This window comes from Mastacembelus armatus, chromosome 16, assembly GCF_900324485.2.
Source record: "Mastacembelus armatus chromosome 16, fMasArm1.2, whole genome shotgun sequence".
NCBI lineage: Eukaryota > Metazoa > Chordata > Actinopteri > Synbranchiformes > Mastacembelidae > Mastacembelus > Mastacembelus armatus.
In genome coordinates, this window is record NC_046648.1 from 11,467,263 (window position 1) to 11,491,732 (window position 24,470).

The 24,470-nt window shown below is 40.5% G+C and overlaps 1 protein-coding gene across 2 annotated transcripts in view; it reads right to left on the reverse strand.

The window, feature by feature from the left end:
- ascc3 (activating signal cointegrator 1 complex subunit 3) overlaps positions 1-24,470 on the reverse strand; it is a 163,810-nt gene that overhangs the window by 120,227 nt on the left and 19,113 nt on the right. The window contains exons 4-7 of one of the 2 annotated variants that reach the window (XM_026293742.1): positions 22,030-22,607; positions 17,252-17,369; positions 1,855-2,056; positions 1,281-1,416 (exon numbers count right to left, since the gene is read on the reverse strand). In XM_026293742.1, coding sequence (XP_026149527.1) covers positions 1,281-1,416; positions 1,855-2,056; positions 17,252-17,369; positions 22,030-22,607 — 1,034 coding nt within the window. Of the gene's footprint in view, positions 1-1,280; positions 1,417-1,854; positions 2,057-11,983; positions 12,068-17,251; positions 17,370-22,029; positions 22,608-24,470 lie in introns of those variants that run through there. The other variant, XM_026293743.1, reaches the window with a different exon arrangement.

Consider the following 24,470-nt stretch of genomic DNA (forward strand, 5'->3'; position numbering starts at 1 on the left):
AAGACATACAGTGGTGTGAAAAAGTGTTTCCCCCCCGTTAAAACATAACTTAACTGTGGTTTATCACACCTGAGTTCAATTCCTCTAGCCACACACAGGCCTGATTACTGCCACACCTGTTCGCAAGCAACAAATCCCTTAAATAGGACCTGCCTGTGACAAAGTGAAGTAGACCAAAAGATCCTCAAAATCTAGGCATCATGCCGAGATCCAAAGAAATTCAAAAAAAATGATAAAGAAAGTAATTGACATCTATCAGTCTGGAAAAGGTCATAAAGCCATTTCTAAAGCTTTGGGACTGCAGCGAACCACAGTGAGAGCCATTATCTACAAATGGCAAAAACATGGAACAGTGGAGAACCTTCCCAGGAGTGGCTGGCCGACCAAAATTACCTCAAGAGGTCACAAAAGACCCAACAACAACATCCAAAGAACTGCAGGCCTCACTTGCCTCCGTTAATGTCACTGTTCATGACTCCACCATAAGAAAGAGACTGGGCAAAAATGGTCTGCATGGCAGAGTTCCAAGACGAAAACCGCTGCTGAGCATAAAGGCTCGTCTCAGTTTTGCCAGAAAACATCCTGATGATCCCTTTTAGGAAAATACCCTGTGGACTGACAAGACTAAAGTTGTACTTTCTGGAAGGTGTGTGTCCCATTACGTCTGGCATAAAGTAACACCACATTTCAGAAAAAGAACATCATACAACAGTAAAATATGGTGGTAGTAGTGTGATGGTCAGGGGCTGTTTTGCTGCTTCAGGACCTGGAAGACTTGCTGTGATAAATGGAACCATGAATTCTGCTGTCTACCACAAAATGGAGTGGCCTAGTCAAAGTCCTGACCTGAATCCGATGGAGATGCTGTGGCGGTTCATGCTCGAAAACCCTCCAATGTGGCTGAATTACAACAATTCTCCAAAGATGAGTGGGCCAAAATTCTTCCACAGCGCTGTAACAGACTCATTGCAAGTTATCACTAGTTATCGTTATTAGGTTTAGGGGGCAAACACTTTTTCACACAGGGCCATGTAGTTTTGGATTTTGTTTTCCGTTAATAATAAAAACCTTCATTTAAAAACTGCATGATGTGTTTACTTGTGTTATTTTTGACTAATATTTAAATTTGTTTGATGATCTGAAAAAAAGTGTGACAAACATGCAAAAAAATAAGAAATCAGGAAGGGGGCCAACACTTTTTCACACCACTGTATTACATAACAAGCGGAATAAAAAAAAGTTGATACTTCACACAGTTTTCACAGTTATTTAAGTCTCACCCTGGCTCCTCCAACAAAAGCAGGTGTCTTTGTGGCCTCTGCATAACTGTCATAGACATTGGGATATCGAATACGTTCATTCACTCTGTCTCGCCTCAGTACAGGTTCATGGCGCGCAGTCAGCAGGGCGTGCTCCCTAAAAAAAAAAAAAAAAAAAAAAACAAACAAAAAAATATATTAGTTACATTACAAATTCAGTAGTTTAAAAAAAAAAGCTATTGAAAATAAATGGTGCACTGTGTGGATTCATATGTAAACTCTCATCTCCATTCATATTTGCTCTAACAATACATAGTGAAGGGTGAATTAAATGAGGCAGTGAAGACAGAAGTCATGATGTCCTTTCCTAAAGTGGCATACCTTTCTGCTAATACTTTCTTTCACACTGTCCATGGTTTGGATCTGTTAAGTTTTGAATTAAACAAATTGCTGCACTATTTCATGATATGAAATTAAACTTTTTTCTGTTGTAAAGCAGTAACCTGTTGGATTTGGTGCGGATTCCTGATGGACAGGCAGAGAACAAAGACAAAAGGGGAAAAGGGCCAAGAGAAAGTCTGAAGAGATGACATACCGGTGGGCTCTCATCTCCTTGGGGACAAAGGCCAAAGCAGCATCTGAAGAGTCACAGTCATCTGTTCCTTTGCCTCTCTTCCTCTCTCTCTTCTCCTCCCTGCGGTACATCTTCATCATCTGTTTTTCCTGCTCTGACTGAATGGTCACCTGGCACCCGTAGGTGGGCTTGGTCATTTCGCCACTGACTTTTTGGCTCCCATCTGAAGGAAATGCAAGCACAAATACCAAAGAAATAAATATCAAAACAGATCAAATGTCATCCTGAACTGAATTATTTTACTTAATAAAAATCCCATGGGTATCAATACATACCGTAGCAAAACACAATAAAGAAAAACAAATGTAAAAAAATACTCTGTATGCTTTAGCTTGAGTGACACACACATATCTGTGTAGTAAAATCCAATACAATGTCAACTGTCAGACTGTGTACAAGCTAACCTATATGTTAAGCTTGGCTTTAATGCACTTTTGTTTTAATGTTGGTTGGTGGAGGTACACAGAGATACAGGCCCTCATGACATGCAATCTCTAGCCCTAGCCTATAAACTTCTTACCTGACCTAACATATTCTCTACCCACACCCAAGCAAATACCTGTCAGAATGACCAAGTTTCATATCTACATTGTATCTGCCGGCTAATCTAGGTCCCATCAAAATGAGTGGCAGTTTCATCTGAATGTCATGTCTGCTCAAAGGTTCAACTGTTATATCTGTTTATTCTGCTTCACTAGTACATCTAGTACTTACCAGCTATACGAAAAAATTACCATTCTCTGATCCAGGGCACTTTTAAGACATTTTTGAATGCAGTCCTCAACTAAGCAAAGCGCAAAAATTTGACAGTATGACCCAAGCTTGTGCTTACATTAAATTACAGTTGCTGCAGGCAAAAATCCAGGTCCACTCAAGTGACCAAACACCATCACTGTATAATTTAACCAAGGTCACCAACAGCCACTACTTTGCAACACCTCTGAATAAAATTATTTTGATATTACCGTATTTTCCAGACTATAAATCACACTTTTTTACTCCACTGGCTTGTAGTGTGACTTATATAGCGAAGCAACTTATATGTCTATATTTACAGTCATTCTGTCAAGTAGTCTAGGGATGGCTAGCTTTAGATGGCACTGTTTGATGACTCAATTGAAGATAATACTATATTGCCAAAAAAGTAAAAACACTTATGTTCATGCTAAACTCTCACTACTAAAGAAAGAGCTATACCGCAGACTTCAAAGTGCAGGTAATAAAGTCTGCAGCTGGAACAAACTTTGGACTGAGTGTCAGCATTCAGACAACCCAAGAAGGACATGATGTTTCATCTCCCCCCACCCCAATGTTGGCAGATTTGTTTAACATTACTTGGCACGGGTGAATGAATTCGATAATGCACTTCTGCTTGTTGTTATACCTGGCCTACATTCTTCATAGGCTAATTTAGACTAGAATTGGTATAATTAGAAATGCAACATATACACCGAAGTGTACAGGGCTGTTAAACAGGAAACGATGTATACTCCTGTGCCGCTTACAGTTGAGAAAACATGGTAAATAAAGTAACATGGATGTCAAACTAAATCCGTGCAAATGTGACAGTGCATGCATCAGTTCTCATCAGGTTGTCACCTTCTCAGTAACCCAGAACACAGAAGAAGTTTAACAGTTTGTTCAAGTGAACCACCACTTTTTACCAACACATGCACACTCAACACAACCCTCCATGACAGGATAACTTCTACTACAAGCCACAAGCATCTTAAGCAACTAATACCAGCTAACTATAGCTGATACCTAAGTAGCATGCTGCTCAACACACAAACTGACATTCCAAGTAGTCATTTTCAGCTGTCTCTTAGCAAGTAACAAAGCATCAGCTCCTAGTTAACTAGTCTGCTAAGCCTCTTCTGGTACCTCATCATAGCAAGCAACATAATTTATGAGCATAAATTACTCATTTGAGTCCACCTGCCACTATGTACACTTTAAACAGATTTTGTCATAAATCTTATAACTTGGAATATTTTCAGCATTCACAAGCCCTATTGCAGACAAGGAAACAACACATTGGCTCACATTGTAAAAACAGCATCAGGTCAGCCAGTGTCAGCCAAAACTCATTTATATTTCAGGGGTTTTCTTGCTAACCTATGATGCCAGGTAAAGGTGCATGTGGCAAACCAAGGGTTAATGTCCCCCATTGCATCCTCACTGTTTGAGGCACAACAGCTCAATAAAAGGCAGAATTGCTCTTGAAAACAGATGAGATCTGATGATTGCACTCCGGCCCAAGCTGATTGACTGAATGATTTCTTCTTTATCTCTTCTAGCAGCTCTACCTGCTGCACAGACTCGCTCTCATTCTAGTAGTTCACCTCTTCCTGTCACTCTTACCCTCCCTGCCATTACCTCTCCAACTCCCAACACCTTTAACTATGTCACCCTCTATACACCAATTCCTCACTCTACACCATTCTCCATCCTTTATTTTGCCTCTCTCTGGGAGCTATTGTGCCTTGTTATGTGTCTCTAACAGTGATTGCCTCCAAATCTCCAGGATTCTCATTTCCACAGTGATCATAGTGCCATTATCAGTGTCAAGAGCCAAGACAGATTTTGTTTGCTTACAAGATAGTTTCACATATTTGATACTGCAGCCTTTTCGAATGATTATTGTTTTGACCTTTAAACAGAACAAGATAATTATTTAAAACAGCAAAATACAAAGGAAAATCGATTACAAAAGTTCGGGAAAGTAATGAATTTATTATTTTTTTTTTTAACTTGTATTTTCCCTAAAAGTGGCTATGGCTACTTATGATGTCAGTCAAATGACTTTGAACTGACTTGAACTTGTGTCAGAATCAGAAAGACAGCAGATGGAAAATATTAACATATCAGGTAGCAGTTGTAGCTAAATGCATAAAATTATATGGCAACTTCCGGCTGTCATATCCTTCCACCCACACTGGCTTGTTTACGTATGTGTGGCTCGCTACACACACTGTGTACTGTGTGGTGACTCTGTACTGTATGTCTCATGACATACATGACTCAGACCCTTTACTCAGTACTTAGGTGAAGCACCTTTGGCAGCAATTACAGCCTTATTTTGGATATGCAATCTTTGCACACCAGGATTGGAAGACTTTCTGCCATTCTTTGCAAATACTCTCAAGCTCAGTCAGGTTGCATGGGGACCATAGGTGGACAGCCATTTTCAGGTCTCTCCAGAGATGTTCCACAGGGTTCAAGTCAGGGCTCTGGCTCGGCCACTCTAGGACATTCATATACAGTGGTGTGAAAAAGTGAGGCCCCCTTCCTGATTTCTTATTTTTTTGCATGTTTGTCACACTTTAATGTTTCACATCATCAAACAAATTTAAATGTCAGTCAAAGATAACACAAGTAAACACATCATACAGTTTTTAAATGAAGGTTTTTATTATTAAGGGAAAACAAAATCCAAAACTACATGGCCCTGTGTGAAAAAGTGTTTCCCCCCTGTTAAAACATAACTTAACTGTGGTTTATCACACCTGAGTTCAATTCCTCTAGCCACACCCAGGCCTGATTACTGCCACACCTGTTCGCAAGCAACAAATCACTTAAATGGGACCTGCCTGTGACAAAGTGAAGTAGACCAAAAGATCCTCAAAATCTAGGCATCATGCCGAGATCCAAAGAAATTCAAAAACAAATGATAAAGAAAGTAATTGACATCTATCAGTCTGGAAAAGGTCATAAAGCCATTTCTAAAGCTTTGGAACTGCAGCGAACCACAGTGAGAGCCATTATCTACAAATGGCAAAAACATGGAACAGTGGAGAACCTTCCCAGGAGTGGCTGGCCGACCAAAATTACCCCAAGAGGTCACAAAAGACTCAACAACAACATCCAAAGAACTGCAGGCCTCACTTGCCTCCGTTAATGTCACTGTTCATGACTCCACCATAAGAAAGAGACTGGGCAAAAATGGTCTGCATGGCAGAGTTCCAAGACGAAAACTGCTGCTGAGCATAAAGGCTCGTCTCAGTTTTGCCAGAAAACATCCTGATGATCCCCAAGACTTTTGGGAAAATACTCTGTGGACTGACGAGACTAAAGTTGAACTTTTTGGAAGGTGTGTCCCATTATGTCTGGCGTAAAAGTAACACCACATTTCAGAAAAAGAACATCATACCAACAGTAAAATATGGTGGTGGTAGTGTGATGGTCTGAGGCTGTTTTGCTGCTTCAGGACCTGGAAGACTTGCTGTGATGAATGGAACCATGAATTCTGCTGTCTACCAAAAAATCCTGAATCAGAATCAGAATGAGCTTTATTGCCAAGTGTGTGGGCACACACACAAACAAGGAATTTGTTTAGGTACAGGGGGGTACTCCAGTGCAAACAGACATAAATACAAATGCTACAAAGGGTCAAACAGTAAACATAAATGCTACAGAAATGCTACAAAAAACTAAAAGAAAAATGCACAGATAACCTGAAAAACAGGATGAAAGGGGAACTAATTGGTGTGAAAATAGCAAAAAGGTGCTAGTGTCATAGTGCAGGCGGTGGAAGGGAATGGTGGAGAGCTACGAGTTTAAGAGTTGGATGGCCTGAGGGAAGAAGCTTCCTTTGTGCCGGGCTGTCTTGATGTTTGGAGCTCTGAAGCGTCGGCCAGAGGGTAAGAGCTGGAAGAGGTGGTGGCTTGGGTGGGTGGCATCAGTGATTTTCTGAGCTCTTTTTCTCACTTTAGAGGTGAAAAGGTTTTGGAGGGTGGGTAGGGGAACACCGATGATCTTCTCAGCGGTCTGAACTGTCCTCTGGAGTCTTCGGATGTCTGATTTAGAGGCGGAGCTAAACCAGACAGTGATGGAGGAGCACAGGACAGACTCGATGACCGCTGAGTAGAACTGGGTCGGCAGCGTCTGTGGAAGGTTGAACTTCTTCAGCTGGCGCAGGGAGTACAACCTCTGCTGGGCCTTTTTCACTTTGGAGTCGATGTGCAAGCTCCACTTCAGGTCCTGAGAGATGGTGGTGCCCAAGGAACCTGAATGACTCCACTGATGCTACAGTGCTGTTCATGATGGTGAGAGGGGGATGGGTGGGGGCATTTCTCCTGAGGTCCACAACCATCTCCACTGTTTTGAACGTGTTTAGCTCCAGGTTGTTGTGACTGCACCAGAAAGCCAGCTGCTCCACCTCCTGTCTGTATGCAGACTCTTCACCGTCCTAGATGAGACCAATGACAGTGGTGTCATCTGCAAACTTCAGGAGTTTCACAGAGGAGTCACGGAAGGTGCAGTCGTTTGTGTAGAGCAGAGGTCACTAACAGGCGGACTGCGGTCCGGGTGCGGACCCAGAAGCCGCCCCATACGGACCCGGACGTACAGCCAAAACAGAAGATTGTGATTTAAAACCTAACGGGGCGCTTCTATTTCCACCGGAGCAGCTTTTTTAGACTTTACAGTAGTGGAAACGCACAGACCAATTGCATGCGAGTTGAGCCATCCCACGTGATACCACTCAGCCAATCAAGTCTGTGCATCCTAGGCGGTAAATATTACGACTCTACAGTGTAAACAGCGCTAGAGGCAAGTTACACATGAAAACAGTGTTGGCAACTTAGCGATTTTGTCGCTATATTTAGCGAGTATTCAGATCCCTCTAGCGACACTTTTTTTTAAAAGCGACTAGCGACAAATCTGGCAACTTTTTCTGGTGTTACTGGAAACATTTGGAGACGCTGATGTGTCTGTACTGCACCGTTCTTATACTTCTCAATTTGCCGCAGTAAGACGGCAAATCAGCTGCAGCCGCGGGCCCCTCCCCCGTCCCAAAGCCTTCACAGGCGGCCCAGTCCTCTCGCAGCAGTCCCTCCCTCCCAGCTGCAGTCACAGCAGGAAATGTTCACGCCTCCGCGTCCCGACTGCAAATTAATCGCACGTGCGATCATGTATGTGCGTGATCTGTACTATGCATGGACGTAATAAAAAAATATAATAAAAAATAAAATAAAAAAAAAAGTAAAATGTTCTTTGTCTAAAATAAATCACTGCATTTGACTCAAACAGCCTCAGTCATTTACAGCAAGGCAAATGTATTTAGTTCTGAGAACTTATTAACTGCAGGTCGTCATGCTACATTATATGGCACAGTACAAATATTTTGAGTGTCCCTTATTCTGTCCCTTATTTCTTATAAAGAATCACAATTCTCTTACTTTCCATTTCTGAAGTTGGCAAAAGCATCCATCACAATTACAGCATGTGCCATGGACATTATGCAAATCACGCGATGACGTCATTCAGCGACTTCTAGCGAATTTTAGGACAGCCAATAGCTACTTTCCTTACTGACGAGTTGGCAACACTGCATGAAAAGACAGTACAAAGAAAAAGAAAGAGCGCGATACATGTAGAAAACAAAGGGAGAGAAACTGTAAAGTGAGACGGAGAAAGAGCGAGAACTTAGTTAATGAGAGAACATTATACATATCTACAGCCATACATATATGTTCAGTTGTATGTTACATGACAATAAATATTGTCAGAAAGTTTTTGAATTGTACTGAATTCATTTGATTTGACAGTCAGGTATTGATTACATGCAGATGTTGATAAAACTACTAGGCTACTTAAATATATATCACACTAACTAGTTAGACATTATGATCTTCCGGACCTTTGCTTCAAGAAATTTTCTCTAACTGGACCTCTTTAAATTTTAGTTGAATACCCCTGGTGTAGAGGGAGAAGAGCAGTGGGGAGAGAACACACCCATGGGGGGCGCCAGTGCTGGTGACGCAGGAGCCAGAAGTAAGTTTCCCCATCCTCACTAGCTGTTGCCTATCTGTCAGGAAGCTTGTAATCCACTGACAGGTAGAGTAAGGAACGGAGAGCTGGGAGAGTTTATTCTGGAGGAGTGATACGATGATGGTGTTGAACGCCGAGCTGAAGTCCACAAACAGAATCCTCACATAAGTCCCTGGTTTGTCCAGATGTTGCAGGATGTAGTGCAGCCCCATATTGACTGCATCATTCACGGACCGATTGGATCGGTAGGCAAACTGCAGGGGGTCCAGGAAGGGTCCAGTGATGTTCTTCAGGTGGGCCAACACCAGTCTCTCAAAGGACTTCATGACCACAGATGTCAGAGCCACCGATCTGTAGTCATTGAGTCCTGTGATTTTTGGCTTCTTGGGGATGGGAATGATGGTGGAACATTTGAAGCATGCAGGAACTTCACACAGCTCCAGTGATCTGTTGAAGATCAGAGAGAAGATGAGAGCCAGCTGGTCAGCACAGGTTCTGAGGCATGTTGGTGAAACCCCATCTGGTCCTGGTACTTTCCTTCTCTTCTGCTTCCTGAAGAGCCAACACACATCGTCCACACTGGTCTGAAGTATAGGAGCGGGGGAGAGGGGGTTAATGGTTGAAGGTGTTAAAGGTGTTAAAGGTTGCTCTGAAAAAAAGGAGAAGGAGAATGTCCGGCCGTCTGTTCGTGACCTCAAGCTGAAGTGAACTTGGGTTGTGCAGCAGGACAATGATCCAAAACACACCAGCAAGTCCACCTCTGAATCGCTGAAGAAAAACAAAACGAAGACTTTGGAGTGGCCTAGTCAAAGTCCTGACCTGAATCCGATTGAGATGCGGTGGCATGACCTTAAAAAGGCAGTTCATGCTCGAAAACCCTCCAATGTGGCTGAATTACAACAATTCTGCAAAGATGAGTGGGCCAAGATTCCTACACAGCACTGTAACAGACTCATTGCAAGTTATCGCAAACGCTTGATTGCAGTTGTTGCTGCTAAGGGTGGCCCAACCAGTCATTAGGTTTAGGGGGCAAACACTTTTTCACACAGGGCCATGTAGTTTTGGATTTTGTTTTTCCTTAATAATAAAAACCTTCATTTAAAAACTGCATGTTGTGTTTACTTGTGTTATCTTTGACTAATATTTAAATTTGTTTTATGATCTGAAACAAAGTGTTATAAACATGAAAAAAAATAAGAAATCAGGAAGGGGGCCAACACTTTTTCAGACCACTGTAGTTGTCCCTAAGTCACTCCTGTGTTGTCTTGGCTGTGTGCTTAGGCTCATTGTCATGTTGGAAGGTGAACCTTTGGCCCAGTTTGAGGTCCTGAACACTGGAGAAGAGGTTTTCTGCTATTTAGAGCTCAGTCAGCATGACCATCAGGTTCTTGGTCACCTCTATTACTAAGGCCCTTCTTCCACGATTGCTTAACTTTGTCTGAACGACCAGACCTTGGAAGAGTCCTGGCTGCGCCAAACTTCATCCGTTTGAGCATTATGGAGGCCACTGTGCACCAGGGAACCTTCAGTGCAGCAGAATTTTTTATAGCACTTCCCAGCTCTGTGCCTTTAAAAAATCCTGTCTCTGAGCTCTGCTGACAGTTCCTTTGACCTCATGGCTTGGGTTTTGCTCTGATATGCATTGCCTGGTATGAGGCCTTCTATAGAGAGATGTGTGCCTTTCCAAATCATGTCCAATCAAGGCAATTAACCTCAGGTGGACTCCAGTCAAGGTAGAGAAACATGTCAGCAAAGATCAAGAGAAATGAAAGGCGCCTGAGCAAATTTTCAAGTGCTGATGCAAATGGTCTAAATATTTATGTAAATTTGATATTTCAGTTTTTCCTTGTTTATAAATTAACAAAAATTCCTAAAATCCTGTTTTTACTTTGTCATTTCATTATGTGGTACTGAGATTACATTAATGAGAAAAAAAATTATTTAAACTATCATAGTATCAGGCTGCAACATAACAAATTCGGAAAAAGTGAAGAGGGTCTGAATTCTTTCTGAATGAACTGTATAGTATAGTATGTCACTGAGATTTTCACCTCAAAATTTACATTTATCTAGTGAATGATAAAAAAAAGAGAGAAAACAAACTTTGTGGATGTGTGAAGATGTTGCCTTTTTAATTGTCCATTCCATTTACTACAGCCTCTATCAGCCACTGAAATGTGGAGAGGAGCCACTTTGATAAACATGCAAGTGCCACGCTGCAAACTGCAATTTAAAAGCTAATCAGCAAGAGACAGGCATTCCCACTAAATCCCCCTCTTCCTGATGGCATGCAAATACTGGAAAATTTAATCAGCCTTTTTTAACCCATCCTGACTTTACCCTCAGTCGTCAAGGCAACACTAATCTCAAAAGCTGTCTGGCACGTTAAATTTTTAACACTGATCAGAAGTTCTTCACAAAGAGAATAACATCAGCTGAGAGGTGAAGCAGTATATCGGTGTGACTACAAGCACAGCTATTTTTCTATGGTCTAAAAGATAGTTTACAATGCTGCATTTTTACAGGCAGTTGGTGTAGGTGCATATTGCTCGTATAGAGGTGAGTCATAACTTCATACTCAATTGTAGGCAAGTTCAGACACTGGATACAGAATTTAAGGTAATTAGCTTATTGTGCAGCTGTCATGCTCTAAACTAAGACATGTACTCAAATGTGTATGTACTCAACTGTACAAGCCTGTTTTGTTATTTTGATTTACTTCAACACCACTATATCACCTTCAAAGCTTCACAGCTATTTACCCACCATCCTGTGCCCATAACATCAAGTGAATGGCACATTTTGCAGTGTAAAAGTCAACTAGTCACCAACTTTCACAGGCAACCCTCTTTTAGGAAAGATATGGAAAGTATGGATTTACATATACACCTCATAATATACTGTATCTGTTATTTATACATTATATGTTATACATATCTGTATTTATTGGTGTAGCTCTATTTTGTATTATGTTACCCATATGTTCTGCAATACTTCCGCATCATTGTGTGCCTGCACAAAACATTGGTCAGTAACACCACTAATGGTCCCACACTTCAAGGTTAACTTAATTTTTGTTCTATTCAGTCTGAAGCAATGGTATACAGTATGGATTTAAAAACAAAAGAATTTAATTATTAGTCCATATTAATTGGCTCTGGAACTGTTTCACACTCAGCATTAAAATCTATTTTTGGGGCACATGAATATCAAAATACTCCAAACACTCTTAAAGATGATGAGTCTGTATGACTGTAAATAGTCTGACAATGCAAGAGATCCCTCTTCTCATCTGCAAGCACACTTTGATGCCTACCTTGCATATGAATCAGAAGACAGCTCTGGCAATGATAAATTATCCATCCTTATCTTTCAGGCAATATCTTCGACTACCTACACTCTGCACATAAGGGAGAGGAAAAGGAGTCTGTGTCCTCAGGACAAAGGGGGTTGACACACAAAGCTAACTCAGGATGGAAAACAGCATTTGAAATAAAAAACATGTAGCCATCGAAGGCAGGTGGATCAGTAGGAGGGCTGCTTTAACAGAGTTCACTATCAAGCCTTCTGCAATACAATCTTATACGAAATCAATGAGCTGAGCTTTAAGCTGCCCAGAGAGCCAGATAACTACACTCAAAACCAGTGAAAGCCTATTCCACTTAAGAGCAGGTTATTATTTGAGCAACACCATGAAGCATTATTTCTTTATTAGTAAAGGATAATAATTTATTTTCTCCACAGCATTTATTAAAAAGGTACACAAATAGAGAGTCTGTCCACAAAGGTGGTTTTAGTCTAGTCTTCGATCAGTTCTGGTAGATGGCATAAGGGACTTGAAAGAAATAATGAATAACTGAGTTGAAGTGAAAAGCCTTTCAGTGCACTGAGGTTTTTCACTAGTATGCAGAAAACAGAAACACCACACAGTTCAATGTACTGACAATGAGAAGTCATTGGGGTGTAACTTTAGCAAGAATCTGACCATTTCACCGTAATATCCATCACACCATTTACACAAGAAGTAAGTAAGCCCTACACTATGCAGTATTGTTCAAAATAATACCAGTACAATGTGACTAACCAGAATAATCCAGGTTTTTAGTATATTTTTTATTGCTACATGGCAAACAAGTTACCAGTAGGTGCAGTAGATTTTCAGAAAACAAACAAGACCCAGCATTCATGATATGCATGCTCATGCTGAAGAAACCTCATGCTGATTCAAATGGTATAAACCAATTTAGGATTGAATTATGACAGCAACAACAATCCTTAATGTTTAACAAGAGTACAAACACAGCAAGATGGTAATGTACAGATTCACACATTTTTGTTGCGTATCAGAGTCCAGGGAACAAAATGCTTCCAAGTTATTATTCCAAAAGACGTATTATTCTTGCATAAAAGCATTAAAACCATCGTCCTTCACTTTTCAGTCCACATTAAAAGGTTTTAATTCTGGTTTTCTGGTTGTTTTCACTGTTTATTTATCACAAATAGACTAGCACATAATAGATATACATTCTGCAGATTCTCACTTTCCTTCTGATTCAATTTAATAAAATCCAAAATGTCTGAAAACTATAGCCTTTAATGAAGTAGGTGCCGCTCGTATAGTTTTTGTTTGTTCCTCCATTTTCTCACATAGCTCATACACCTCAACATGCGAGCCTAAATGTGTTTGTAGCGCATGTTTGCAGTCCAGTAGTGGTAAAACATGCCTGACTGGCAGACTTTATTCAATGAAATATTAAAATCAATTATTAACTTCTGCGCATCGATTGAGAATCGTTTTAAAGTGAATAATGTATCAAAAAAAAATTTGTATTTTTACCCACACCTTTTAGGTATGTTGTTCTAATCTGCAATTTTTTTTTTTTGGAAAGCTGCTTAGTATTACATGCATGCCTGCATACCTCACTATTTTGTGTGAGGTACATTTTCAAAATAAATACATGCAGTACACAAGCATTTTATAAACTCCCTTTTGTAAATCTGATAATGCTGGCTGAAACTAGATTTTCCTTCAATACAGTTGACTATTCTATTACTACTGATGTCTCTGACTTACTACAGTGTCTGACTTACTCTCCACATCTCCATCTCCTGTTGTGCGAACGGCTGTTTAGTAAAATTAAAAATGAAGACTTTATCTTCCTGAGCAGAGCAGACAAATGGTAAAACTACCTACTGATTAGGATAAAAGAAAAAAAGACAATGCTGATTGGCACTTAATTCACAGGAATGCGCAACCAGGCTGACAAAAAGTCACAGCTCTATTGAGCCCAGTGTTCCCTTAGCTCTCAGCAGTGATGACTTTATAAGTTTTTTTACAAATAAAATCATAACTATTATAGATAAATTCATCAGATGCTTCCTACAGCTATGAATGAATCTTCTACTACAGTAGCTCTTGAATCATCTGTAAGATCTCAGTTATGTTTAGACTGCTTAACCCTCTGGGGTCGACGCACGCGCCGGCGTGTTTTCACGCATCTTTTCCTGATAAGGCCGAAACAAACTTAAATTACTCCGTCAATTCTGATCGTACAGATAAAAGAAATATATCATTCAAATCTATAAAGGGTCTAGTTTTAGTGGTATACCATCATAATAACAAAACGTTGTGCTTTTTTTAAATAAAGAAAGCCGACAGGGTGTGCTCTCGGACTTTTCTGTCTCTGCCATTTCTCTTCACAGACGCGTAAATAAAACAACCAGAATCTCAGCGAATACTTGGCTCATAAAAATAAGAATTATATGGCTAGAAAGCTTGAAATGTTTTCTTTTGAGTGAAACAATTCAAGTCGAAAACAAATCATCACTTTTGATTTAATCCGTATGAACGTAAGGAGAAGTCCGTTTTTTCCTGTCTCACCTTATTACAGGTAATGCGGTCCCGCCTTGTACACTGTTCACTGTTCACATGTAAATAATCTCAGGTGAACCAGGTAAATATGTGCACGCCCCCGAGAAATGACACAAAATATCAAACTTCATCATAGAATTTACTCACTTTTTCGGCGCGTTTGGATGATGGCGCGTTACACACGTGAAACGGCGCTCCTTACATTCCACACAGAGACAAATAGTTTAGCTTGTCCTCAGAGTAAAAACACTGATTTTAACTCAAATGAGGATCGTTTGCTCCTCATTGTGTTGTATTGTACAGCACTAATCCGTCCCATCTACATTGACTGAAAGGCTCATTATGCACGGCTTTGTCTGGACGTTCAGTGCGTCTTCTGTGTTCTCAGGTAAATCACATGACTATTCATCCTCAGACACACCCTCTTGCATATGGCCTTTCTGGACAAAAAGTGTCTTAGAAAATTTAAATCAGTGTATTGTTTACTGTGAATGTGTGAACAAGATGACATTCACAGCACTCTGAAGTAAACACTTTAGCCTACAACGTGCTGGTCTCCAAAGTCTTGTGAACCAATGTTCTGTTTGTGTTTTATGGTCTTATTTCAGTGAGTAAAAAATTGTAGTTTTTCACTAACCATGCATAAACACTTTTTTCTCAAAAACACAATAATGTATAAACTTGAAGCTCACATATTATTGTAGCCAATTTTGTGCTGATTACAGTGTTATTAGACTTTAGACATTAATATGTTTAAAAAACACTGAAAAAAGCACAAATGTCAGGACATGTCAAAATTTGTCCAGGCCCCAAAAACCCCCTCAGACCCCAGAGGGTTAAAGACACCCTGCCATTAGTTGGATAGTTAGATGACCAATAACTTTCTACTTTTAAATTCAGAAAAAACAGAAGTTATTGTATTTGGGCCTAAAAATATCAGAAATATCTTTACTAACAATATAGCTACTTTAGATGGCATAGCCCTGGCCTCCAGCACTACTGTAAAAAACCTTGGAGTTGTTTTTGACCTATGTCCTTTAACTCACATATAAAGAAATCTCTAGAACTGCTTTCTTTTACTTGGGCCTCGTGGCCTAATGGATAGGGAGTCGGACTTGTAACCTGAAAATTGCAGGTTCGAGTCTGTGCCCTGTCCACCTTCAATACAACGACTAAGGTGAGACCCTTGAGCAAGGCACCGGACCCCCAACTGCTCCCCAGGCGCCGCAGCACTGGCTTCCCGCTGCTCCAGGTGTTCATTTTCACTTTCACTTCCACAACATTGCTCAAAATGATGCAGAAAAACTAGTCCATTTGTTACTTCAAAGCTAGATTACTCTAACTCATTGCTATCTGGATGTCCCAGTAACTCCATAAAAAGCCTCCAGTTAATCCAAAATGCTGCAGCCAGAGTCCTGACATGAGCTAGTAAGAGAGATCATATTTCTCCTATATTAGCTTCACCTCATTGGCTCCCTGTAATCAAAATCCTTCTTCTCACATACAAATCCCTTCATGATCAAGATCCTTCATACCTTAAAGACCTCATGGTACCATATTATCCCAACAGACCACTTCGCTCTCAGAGTGCAGGTGTACTTGTGGTTTCCAGAGTTTCCAAAAGCAGAAAGGGAGGCAGAGCCTTTAGCTATCAAGCTCCTCTCATGTGGAACCAGCTCTCAGCCTGGATTCAGGAGGCAGACACTCTCTGTACTTTTAAGGCTAGATTTAAAACCTACCTTTTTTACAAAGCGTATAGTTAGGGCTGGCTTCAGGTAACCCTGAATCATCCCTTAGTTATGTTGCTATAGGCCTAGACTGCCCGAGGACCATCGGTGCACTGAGCTCCTCTACCCTACCCTAACCCTTCTCTCCTAACCCCTGACATGTATATTCAACCACTGAATGTCACTAACTTTGTGCTCGCTCTCTCTCCCTAGTTTGTGCTCTCTGTCCTCTCTCTCTCTGTACCTTCTGCAGGTGCCCCTGGTCCTGGAGCTGTATATTGCTGATCTGCAGTTACTGGCACCACCAACCTTCAGTCTCAGCTTTTTTTCCTCTCTTCTATCCATTCACCCCAACCGGTCGAGGCAGATGACCACCCAAACTGAGCCTGGTTCTGCTGGAAGTTTTTTCTTCCATTAAAGGGAGTTTTTCCTCTCCACTGTCACCATGTGCTTGCTCATAAGGGATTTGTTGGGTTTTTGGTTTTTTGTAAAGTGCCTTGAGATGATTGTATTGTGATTTGGCACTATACAGCACTATACAAATAAACTGAATTGAAATTGAATTGAATTGGATTGGTCCTCAAGAGCCACTGTCCTGCTTCTTTTCCAACCCTTCCTGTCCTACACACTGCTGATTACCTGGATCAGGTGTGTTCAGCCAGTCATAAGCTGGATCTATGAGGGTGGACTGGGGAAAGACAAAGTGCACAGTATCTTACAGCTTCTGACTGGCTGAACAGAAGCTGGGCACCACTGGTCTACACTTTACGGTAGTTAAGAATTCCACTTCACTATTTGTTGTATACAAATGATTGATGGTATAAATCATCCTTTCATTCTGACAGTACAAAGAAAGGCATACTGTAAGTAAACTGCAACATTACTAAGTATAGACCTTCAGTCAGTGTATCTGCATTTTTAATCTCAATTTCTTGTTTTGTGGAATTTGTGTTACCATGGAGATGACCTGGTTGCCATGTCTCACCTAGTGGATAGAAAGTCCTGTCAGGTGGGATAGTGAGGAGGGAGTCAACAATGTCCAGTCTTCGCTGGAGGAGGGTGGAGATCATCTCTAGCCCCTCTGGGCCCAACAGCTCAAACAGCTGGAGGGAAACAGAAGAAAATCAGTAACTGCAAGTTAAAAATACAGTCATTTGCAGCAGCAGTAAACATACAACCACACACAAATTCAAACATGTATACACAGCCTATGGTTCACCAACACCTCCAAACGTGCTGTTGCTGCCAAGTCTGAGCACCTGGTAATTACCATTTGCTTGGTACAGAATATGCTCTGCTGCTTAGCCTCCCAAACATAGCCACCTGGTACTTAGCATGTGACAAAACAACAAGAAATCCTGTCCATAGCAGTAGCATACAAATAAAAGCATAGCAGAGCCAGGGCTGTAGAGATAGTCATCAATATCACTGTGAAAAAGAATAGTGATAATAAAATTTGTGCTTTCTAATTGGAAAACAGTAGTCCTGAAGGCCCAGAGTATGTAACTGAAACCTGTGAAACAACACAGTATTTTTGTCCCTCTGCTTTCAGGGATGGTTTAAGGATGGAGGTATGGCTTGCTCTTTCAATCTGTCCTCCTGTGTGAAGGCAATAGTCGGCACAGCAGGGAACTAAAACAACAGACGCACTTTGATGTCAGGTCAGCCTTCATCTTTGTTGGGGTTATCTTTGTTTCCCTCTGTGGTCTCTTTTTATATCTAGTCGAAACTTCTATTGCTGCCTGTGAATGTGTCTTTTATTAGAGATGAGTGTACTGTTTGCTGAAAGTGGGTGGTAGAATTCACCTGTTCAAAGGGATTTTGTTGATGAACTCTCATGAATCTGTCCTTGGAGTTGACTGATTAGGTATAGGTTCCACTGGGATTCAGATGGATTCTGTACAGTGCACCATTCTGCAGGCAAGCCCAGTTCTAATGCATTACCTCTGTAATAATTATACATCTGCAAGCCTGTGGGTCAGGAGTTTAAATGTCTCTGTCCTCTGCTCCTTTATCTTAGATTAAATCCTCAGCTGTGCCTTCTAAGTTTTTCAGCTGATAAATGGAAGTAAGGTTCTACTGGAAATGAGTCTCCAGTGGACAAGGCTGTAGAGAACAATTCAACATGAACCCCAATTATGAGAAAATGCACTTTAGGTTCATTTTAAATAGTCCAATTTCAAATGCAGTTATATTCACAATATGTCACATGGTAAAATTTAAATGTCCAAAATATATCAGAAAGTGCAAAAAGTTTAGTTTTACTCCTATCATACTTCGTGAGAAGACATATTGCGGCATAATATTTGTTTAAAAATGTAACTTTTAAATAGAAAACTATATAAACATCCTTTGTGGAAGGTACAGAGAGAGAAGTCGAAAACAAATCATCACTTTTTATTTAATCCGTATGAACGTAAGGAAAAACACGTTTTCTTCTGTCTCACCTCATTACAGCTAATTTGATCCCGCCTCGCACTGAGCGCACTGTTCACATGTAAATAATATGAGATTAACCAGGTAGTTCTCTACACGCTCCCAAGAAATGACATAAAATGTCAAACTTCATCATAAAATTTACTCACTATTTCTGTGCGTTTGGATGATAGCACGTTAGGCAGGTGAAGAAGCGTTTCGTATGTTCCACACAGAGACGAATAGTTTACTTTCTCCTCAGAGGAAAAACACGACTCAAATGACGAACGTTTGGATCCGCATTGTATTGTATTGTATTTGTAATGTGTTGCAATAATCCCCTCTCAGCCACAATGACTGAAAGGCTCATTATGCGGTTCTTTGTGCGGGTCTTTGAGTGCATCTTTGTCTTCTCAGGTAAATCGCATGACTATTCATGCTCAGACACACCTTCCTGCATATGCCCTTTCTAAACAAAAAGTGTCTTAGAAAATTTAAATCAGTGCATTGTTTTCTGTGAATGAGTGAACAAGATGACTTTCACATCATTGTGAAGCAAACTCTTTTGGCAACAAGATGCAGTTCTCAAAAGTTTTGTGAACCAATGTTCTGTATGTGTTTTATAGTCTTATTTCAGTGACTTAAAAATTGTAGTTTTTCACTAACCATGCATAAATGCTGTTTTCTCAAAAACACAATCATGTATAAACCTGCTGCTCACATATTATTGTAACCCAGTTTGTGCTGATTACAGTGTTATCAGACATTAGCCATTACTATGTTTAAAAGCAACTGAAAAAAGCACAAATGTCAGGGTATGTCAAAACTTGTCCAGGGCCCCAAAACATGCTCAGACCCCAGAGGGTTAAAAAGGATTGAACTTTGATACCTAATCCAAGCATAATACATTGCCTAATCAGTTTACTGCAAAATACCAAATGGTTTTCCACTGTACTACAACCCTCCTGGTGCTCAGAGGCTGCCACAAAATGTCAGCAATCCAGGATCACTAGTGAGAAATACTAAGAAACTGGTTCTCTCCATTGTCAGCTTTAATGGTACTGAGTGCAGAGCCTTTAAACTTTGCTGCTGACTTTGGAGTCACACAGAGGTACATGCATGGACAGTCTGCAGGTGCACACACTCACTCACTCTCTCTCTCACACGCACGCACACACGCGCACACACGCACGCACGCACGAACACATGAACACACACGGCATGCTACACCTAAGTTGTCAGTGGGAGAGTCCACTTCCAAATGTCAACTACGTGAGGAACATAGCCTCTGTGGTGAAGCAATTGATAAAATGGGGGTAGAGAGACAAAACAAGAGACTGTCAGAGAGAGCAAGTGTGAGACAGACTGCTGAGGAGCTTGATGGGCAATGTAAAAGCCTTCAGGTACAGTATATGGGAGACAGAGTATCAAAGTGGGTGAAAATGCATTGGGACAGAACAATATAAGCACTTTCTCAATCCATAAGTGAATGCAAGGGATGACAAATCTCCATGAGGCTTCAACAGGAGAAGAGAAACAACAGAGCCCTACTGTGAGCACCTGGTGTATAAGTCGCTTTTAGCAAAAACAGTCCTGTTGAACAGAAAGAAACATATATAAGTCGCTTTGGTGTATAAGTCACATTTCTAAATATACTAATTATAGTCTAAATGTTACCATAGCCTATGAAGAAAGTAGGCTAGGCAAATCAACAAGCAGAAGTGCAGTACGAAATGCATTAATCCGTGTCAAGTAACGTTAAACAACTGTGCCAAGGTCAAGGTTGGGGAAGATGAAGCAGAGTGTCTTTGTGTCCTCTCTCAGGTTGCCTGAATGTTGTCACTCACTCCAAACTTTGGCAGTAGAGTCACAAGCAACTAGTCTGCATGTGATAGTACACATTTTTGCAAGTTGTTTTTTAGAAACAACTCTTAAATCAAAATTTCATTAAAACTACAAACCTTCATATATGATATTTAAAAGTCACTACTTGGTTTGGGGCAACATAACAACCCATCCCAAACAGAAAACGGCTAATTTTAAAGAAGGTGAGAAAATGAAATGGCATTTCACTCTGATTAAGAGGCTTTTTTCTTTTTCACCCTAGTTGGTTTGTAGTCATTCATTTGGACAGCACAAAATAACAAAACAGATAAAATTATCTTATCAGTTATTAATTAATAATACTGAGCTTCCAACCAACTCTATTATCAAACCCTGGACAATCTCTCTTCCCACCACAGCACAGTCTCTGCTTGCCTTTCTATCTCCTACAATGTTAAGAAATTAGGTTGCTGTCTTGACTTGACATTGCTGTCTTAAAATCCGACCTCTGCTTTTAGGTGTACATATTGATTTCTTAACATTTCAAAGCTCCTTTTTTTTAACTCAGTGACAGTCAAAGCCATGGACAAAGTAGAGAGGTAAAGGCCAAAGATGAATTGGTGTAACAACTGGGACATGATAAATCCAGCATCTAAATCAAACCCACAAGGCCTGAGGTGGAAGGTCAAGGTTACAGAATCAATGACTTGACATGTAAGCTTTTAAAGCTTGAAGTTGCTGCTCTGCAGGTGTTTAGGAGTGTACCATAATAATAATGTAATGAGGTAAGAAGTAAAAAAAACAAAAACACCACCATGACACACTGAAATACAGGGGAAAAAAAAGCTATTTAGAAAAAAAAATTGGTGACAGTGGAGACTTGTAAAATTCTGATTGGGGTACAACCCTAATAAGGGGAAAATCTTTCATTCTTCAAAACAAAGTATGGGAACTGAGGTTTTCTGTGATTCTGATCTAATTCCCTTATTCCAGTTTATATAAATGTTAACGTAAAATCCTGTTACTGTAGAGGGACAATCTAGAAGTGAGTGAACAGAAGACAGAATTCTGCAGCACCATAAAAGACAGGTACACACTCGACTGTAGCTTCTTACTGTGATGCTATGCAACAGACCCACTGTAAATAAGAGCAACTGTTTCTGTTCCAGCAGAAAAATGGCAAAAGCCTCATCTGATAGTGCACATGACACTGCATCACCTACTCTGAAACTAAAATCATTTACATGTCCAAGCAGATTGCCTTGATTACTGTGCACTCACAGACCCTCTGGGAGCCTGTTTCTGCCCATCCATCTATGTCAAATTACAATTACCAGGCCTATACACTTGTCTGAGACCTCTAAATTTTGTGTCACAATTTGATTTAAGCTATTACATAACATACATATATATATATATATATATATATATATATATATATATATATATATATATATATATATATATATATATATATAATAAATAATATTTATATATAAGGTTGGATTTCTGAGTGACACAAACCTCATTTTGCAGCTCATCATCGCTCTTGTGGGAGGCCAGCATCTCAAAAAGAGAGTTGCAGAGCTCCTCTGGGCTGGATGAGATCATATTGCCCCTGTTCAGATAATTCTCCACCTCTCTTCTAAGGATGGGTCCATCCTCAGAGCTCAAGGATCTTCCTGAGCTGGATACATCTTCCATACTGGTGACATTCTTCCCGCTCTGCTGACTGTTGAGGAAGTTAATAAAGTCTAGGTTCATGCTCTTCTCATGGATACCAGACCAGGGCAATTCTTCCAGTGGGTCCAGAGTGTAGCAGTCATACGAGAAGGCAATGTTGCATCCGAAAGTGGAACCTCGGTGGGAGCTGTGACGGGAGCTGTGGATCTGAATAAAGTCTTCAACTTGGGAGTCTCTAAGTGGAGCCAACAGTCGAGCCACACAGGCATAGGAGGTTTCAGCTGCAGATGATGGAAATGGTCCAAACATCTGTTTAATGGCTCGGGTCTCCTCTGTGCCCACATGGTCTTTGTTGTGAAAGGTCTCAAACAGAAAAACAGCAGCACTTTCAATGATCTCCTGTCCGTGTTCAGTTCCCACTGTGAAACAAAACAAAACATTTTACATTTTCATGTCATGTGTTCTGTAATCACTACACCCAGAGCAAGCTTTAGTGATTTGGAGGCCCTAGGTGCCCCTATGCATGGGGCAAGCCTTTTTCTCACTTCATCCCCTAATCGAGATCGTTGGTATCAATCAGTGGTGGTAGAAGTATTCACTTCTTTTACATAGTGGTGGAAATAAAACAGAAAATTTACTCATGTACTGTACATAACGGAGCAGTGTGCAAAATGTGAAAGATTCAGTGGCATCTAGTGGTAATTGTGCAGAATGCAACCTTCTGAGTACCCCTCACACCCCATCACCAGGAGCGAGCAATTGTACGGTATTAGCAGGAGAGGCAGCCAGGGCTACCTTTTGATGCCATGATGATGCATCAGTTCAGGCATGGTGCCCCACTTTTGCTAGAGTGCCAGAGGTACCATGGTGTACTAGTGGTGTACTACTCTTGGGACATGCCTACAAACCAAGAAAGGAAATGATGCGGGCATGAACCAGCCAAATGTGTAAGCCTACTACCACACTTCTCCCAGTACTGCCTTGAAAAAGATTTTTTACACACTGAAAAGCAGTACCTGGAGGACATAACAGTATAATACCTTTATGTCCTTCCGTACCAGGAAGCATGGCGATTGAAGACAGGAGTTCCATAATGCAGCCTGTAGACATTTCCTATATTGGCAGCATGATTCTTTAGGCCAGGGAAATCGACTTGCAATATCCTATCAGTTCCCTGTTCCCCATTGTCAGTGCACTGGTTTCATGTCTCTGACAATGTCCTACTATATACCTATAGTATTTTGGTATTCCTATACTTATAGTATATCCAAAAATACTCACCCACCTGCATACTATATTTATCATCATGGCATAAAACCAAATGCAAGTTACTTTGTATAGATGATTGTTTTGCTTAGTTATCATTAATCTATGGATGTTCATATTTGATGTAAAATTGCTAATAATGTTCAATATATGACCTTATGTTTGGACCATTACATTTTCAAAGAAAAAAAAAAGAAAACTAAAGGGTGATCATGATATTTCTTGAATTTTATTGAGGACAGTAAAATGAGATGCAGACAGAATAAATAACCTAAATTTTAAGTTCTCCACTCAGTCAGTGGTGCTCACTGCAAGAAACCCTCAAGGCCTCAGGGTTCCCTAGTGATCTGGCAGACTGAGCAGTTTGGAATGAGGGATAATATAATGATGTAACGTAATCATCTTTTAATAAAGTAATATAACAAATACTGTTAACAGTTATAAAGGAAAAGTCAATGAAAATCATTCTTTTGAGTAAATGCAGTGGGACTTCTTTCATAGCTGGACAAACAAGAACATCAACAACATGAGAAAATATGTCTCATAATTATGTCCATGACCATGTTCTAGCTAAAGGTGTCAAATATTCATCCATTTTGTATGCCCGCTTATTCCTAACCACGGTCATGGGAATCTGCTGGAGCCTGTACCAGCTCTCATTGAGTGAAAGGCAGGGGTACACCCTGGACAGGTCTATCACAGGGTCACACAAAGACAAACAAATTCACACACTCATATTCAGTCCTATGGGAAATTTTAGTCACCAATCAACCTAACATGCATTTTTTTGGGACTGTGGGAGGCAACAAGAGTACCCAGAGTAAATCTGCACAAGCACAGGGAGAACATGCAAAATCCACACAGAAAGCCTGTCCAGCAGAAAGCACACAACTTTGGTGTCATTCTGTAAACATGTGTCCCACATTAAGTATTTCCATCTAGGAAAAGCCACACCAAAGTATACCCTAGTGTTTTCCCATTGCCTGTCCCAGTTTTGTTTTGCTTCTTTATATCTT